Genomic DNA, 4,466 nt, shown 5'->3' on the forward strand with positions numbered 1-4,466 from the left:
GTGGCAATGGAGAGACAATGCATGTGCCAAAGAAGGGAGAAAGAAAGTGTACAGACAGCTCAGGCGCTGCGGCTCCAAACCCTAAACCCTAAACCCTAAACCCTAAACCCTAAACCCTAAACCCTAAACCCCCCAATACGAGCCCTTCATGAAAAGCGGGGTGAACTCACTACTTCCCAACCCTAAACGCTAAACCCTAAACCCTAAACCCTCAGGGGAGTGCGCGGCGCACTGTACGTGCGCGATTGGTTTAGGGTTTGCGGTTTTGAATTAGGGTTTAGGGTTTAGACCCTTTGAAATATGCTGCCAGAGAGGTTATATAACAAGAGTACTAGTTTTGCTTTGATGGAAATAAAAAGTGGAAAGCTGCTGCTGCTGCTGCTGCGGCGCTGCTGCTGCGCTGCTGCTGCTGCATGCAACAGGAGCAGCAGATGCTGCAGCGGCTGCTGAAGCTGCAGCAGCAGGTGCTGTCTTTCTTATTTGCTGTAGCGAAATTAAACTTTGAAAAGTCCAAATTAATGTATTAAGTATAAGTGCCACTCTTAGGCTGCTGCTGCTGCTGCTGCTGCTGCAACTGAGCCTACACCGCAAGACAGCAGCACCAGCAGCAGCAACAGCGGTTAGCAGCCGCTGCAGCATGAATTAAACGCAGTTTTATAAATAAATAAAATTAATTAAAAGCAAATAAAAATTTAAATTATTTGTGTTCGAGTTTAGCTGCGGCCAGCTTCGCAAAGCAGCCGCGCCCCTTCGGGGCTGAGCGGGCACCACCAAACCCTAAACCCTAAACCCTAAACCCTAAACCCTAATGGCGGCATGGGACCGTCGGCATGCAACAAAAGTACACAAAAACACGAAAAACATATGCCCTAGGGTTTAGGGTTTAGGAAACACGGCGCAGTGCTCTCGCCTCTAAATCAAATAAAACCCTAAACCCTAGACAGGGCCTACAAACCCTCCCGTTTGCTCTCCTGGCAAACTAGCAAAACCACTAAACCCTAAACCCTCGCGAATGAGGCCCCCGGGGGGCCCCAAGGGGGGCCCCCCCGCAGGGGTTACTAGGGGGCCCCCAAGAAGGCCCCCAGGGGGCCCCCTAGGGGGGCCCCCAAGCCTATCCCTAGGGGGGCCCTCAAGGGGGCCCCTCAGGGGGCCCCCCGGGGGCCCCCCTGTGCGGCTTTTGAGTGCTGCTGCAGCAAATGGGTACGGAGGCGGGGCCGGGAACGGCCAGCCGCTGCTGCTGCTGCTGCTGCTGCTGCAGATGGTGCTTGGGCAGCTGCTGCCGCTGTAACTGCCGCTGCTGCTGCCACTGCTGCTGCTGCAGCTGCTGGCTGGACAGGAGCTGCTGCTGTAACTACTGCTGCTGCTGTAACTGCTGCTGCTGCAGCTGCTGCTTGCGCTGCATCTGTAACTGCTGCTGCAGCTGCTGCTGTAGCTGCTGCTGCAGCTGCTGCTGCAGGGTTGCGGCAGCGGGGCCCCAGCGGCAGACAGCTGCGGCGCTGCAGGACCCCAGTAGTGCTGTTGCTGTTGTTGCTGCTGGCTGCTGCTCCAAGTGCCTGCAGACACTTGCTGCTGCTGCTGCAACAGCTGCTGCTGCAGCTGTTGCTGCTGGTCCTGCTGCTGCTGCTGCAGCAGCAGGTGCTGGTGCTGCTCAGCCTGCTTGCACAGCTGGAGCTGCTCTTTGGGTGCAGCAGCAGCAGAATGGCTGAGGGCCTCCTGCTGTAACGCCTGCAGAGAATATTGCTGCTGCTGCCGGTGCTGCTGCTGCTGCTGCGGCTGCTGGACCTGCTGCTGTAGGAGCTGCAGCTCTTGCTGCTGAAGCTGCTGCTGCTGCAGTTCAGCTTGCTGCGCTCGCTGTGCACGAGAAGCATGCTGGCTCTGCTGCAGCAGCTGCTGCTCTCGGTGTTGCTGCTGCTGCTGCTGCACAATGAAATTTACACTTCTAGACGGCGCTTGCTGCAGTTCCTGTTGCAGCTGGTTTTCGTGCTGCTGCTGCTGCCGCTGCTGCTGCTGCTTGGCGCCGTTGCCCAAGTGGCGGGCTTCGGACGGATATGATAAGCTTTGCTGCTGCAGCCGTTCCTGGTGCTGCTGCTGCTGCTGCAGCGGCTGCTGGTGTAATTGATGGAGCTGCTCGTGCGGCTGCTGCTGGTGCTGCTCCAGTTGGTGCTGCTGCTGCTGCTGCTGCAGCTGCTGCTGCTGCTGCAATTGCTGCTGTTGTTGCTGGTGCTGTTGCTGCAGTTCCTGCTGCTGTTGCTGCTGCAGCTGTTGTTGCTGCTGCAGCTGCTGCTGCTGTTGCTCCTCCAGATGTTGCTGCTGCTGCAGTTGCTGTTGCTGCTGCTGCAGTTGCTGTTGCTGCTGCTGCTGCCGCCGCCGCCGTTTGCTGCTGAAATCAACAAACAGCTGCTTCAGGTGAAGCAGCAGCTGCTGCGTCTCTGCAGCTGTGGGCAAAGAGTCCTTTGGCTGCATCTGCTCCCACAACTGCAGCAGCAGATTTGCACTCTTCTCTTGCTGCTGCTGCTGCTGCGGCTGCTGCTGCTGCTGTTGCTGCTGAGACACTTGGGAATGTCTCGCAGCTTGATATGGTGCGGCTGCACCTGGAGTGACTGCTGCTGCTGCAGCTGCTGTTGCTGCCATCTCTTCTGCAGCGCATGGGCGCTGTTGCTGCTGCTGCTGCTGCTGTTGCTGTTGCGGTTCTTGAGTGCAGTCTAGCAGCCTCTGCACTAGGGACTCCATGTTGCTGCTGTCGACGCTGCGACCAGTCTCGGCACTGTCTTGCTGCTGCTGCTGCTGCTGCTGCTGCTGCTGCTGCTGTTGCTGTTGCTGCTGCTGCAGGGGGTGCAGTACTGATGCGACACCTGGGAGCAGCAGCCGCTGCTCGCCAAAGTCTTCATCTGCTGCTGTCCTTGCTGCTTTTGTTGCGGCAGCAGCTGCTGCTGCTTCTGTTGTTGCTGCTTCTGCTGTTGCTGCTGCTGCTGCTGCTGCTGCTGTTGCTGCTGTGGGTGCGCAGCTGAAGGGCTCTTGATGAGGGCCCGCCATATATTGGTGGGCCTTGTCATAGGCGAGGCCGTTAGTGGCTTCTGCTGCTGCTGCTGCTGCTGCTGCTGCTTCTCCTGATGCTTCTGCTGCTGCTGGCGCTGGTTGTCCTTTTTCTGCTGCGGCTTCTGCTGCTGCTGCTGTTCTTGTTGCTGCTGCAGTTGCTGTTCCTGGCAGTGCAGGCACATCAGTGTAGGTACACCCCGAGCTCCTGTACTGCTGCTGCAAATGGGGAAACATGTGTTGCTGCTGCTGCAGTTGCTGCTGCTGCTGCAGTTGGTGGTGCTGCTGGAGCTGCTGCTGCTGGTGGTGCAGTTGTTGCTGCTGCTGCTGCAGTTGTTGCTGCTGCTGCTGAAGCTGCTGTTGCTGCTGCAGAAAGGCGTCGGGCTGCCACACACTATGCTCTTCTTGCTGCTGCTGCTGTTGCTGCTGCTGCTGGTGCTGATCGTTCAAGGCCTGCTGCTCAGCTGGCATCAGCAGCAGCTGCTGCATCTGCGCCTGCTGCTGCTGCTGCTGCTGCTGCTGCTGGCTAAGTCCCCGCCAATAACTTGCTTCTTCAGCAGCAGAAGAGACACAGCTGCTGTTCTCTTGTCTCCTTTTGCTGCTCATCTCCCGCATCAGTGAGTCCAGCTCCCGCTTTACCTGCAGCAGCAGCAGCAGCAGCAGCAGCAAATGCAACAATATCAATGACCCCAAAAGGAGAAAAAAAGAAGAAAAAAGAACAAAAAATGGAAAATAAAAAGGGCAAAACGAGAGGCAGAAAAAGACATAAAAAGGATGCAAAAAAGACGAAGAAAAGCCAAAAAATGCCCAAAAAAGACAAAAAAGAGACAAAAAGGAGACAAAAAGACCAAGTAAAGACACAAAATAAAAAGAGAACAGGAGACAAAAAGAGGGAGAAGAAGAGACAAAAAAGAGGACAGAAAAGGACAAAAAAAGGGGGACAAAAAGACAAAAAATGACCGGAAAAGAGTGAAAAAGAGGCAAAAAGTCCCCCAAAAGGAGCTGCAAGGTGCCGCAAAAAGGCCCAAAAGAAGAAAAATAAAAGCAGAAAGAAGGACGCAAAGAAGAAAAGAACAAAGGAGCCAAAAAGGGAGAAAAGAAGAGCGAAAAAAGGAGAAAAAAGAGCCAAAAAGGAGAAAATTTGGCGGAGTTTGGAGGCAAATACCCAAAGAGAAGGCGGGCAAATCCTCTTGGCCCTTATTATTCTGTCTCCAATTTTTGCCGGTTTTGGTTTATCTCGAAAAATGTGAAAGTGGCAATTTATTATCGACTGCACCAGCGGCTCGTAGACCTGCAACAGCAGCAGCAGCAGCAGCAGCAGCAGCAGCAGCAGCAGCAGAGGCAGGGGTGGCAGCCGTGGGGAGGAGGTGGGGGCAGGAGGGGGCACAGCAAAACAGAAGAGTGCAAAACAGCTAGCTAGCTAGCTAGCTAGC

The 4,466-nt window shown here is 55.2% G+C and overlaps 1 protein-coding gene across 1 annotated transcript; it reads right to left on the reverse strand.

Annotated features, from left to right (window-relative positions):
* Positions 1–542: 542 nt before the first annotated feature.
* Positions 543–3,672, reverse strand: ETH_00017245 (uncharacterized protein; the record flags this gene model as incomplete). Its single annotated transcript, XM_013380724.1, has 2 exons — positions 543–580; positions 1,005–3,672. Coding segments are annotated over 2 exons (2,706 nt in total), but the record flags the coding sequence as incomplete, so codon positions are not given.
* Positions 3,673–4,466: the final 794 nt, after the last annotated feature.

The sequence above is a fragment of the Eimeria tenella genome, genomic scaffold (assembly GCF_000499545.2).
Source record: "Eimeria tenella Houghton genomic scaffold, Eth_scaff842, whole genome shotgun sequence".
Lineage (NCBI taxonomy): Eukaryota > Apicomplexa > Conoidasida > Eucoccidiorida > Eimeriidae > Eimeria > Eimeria tenella.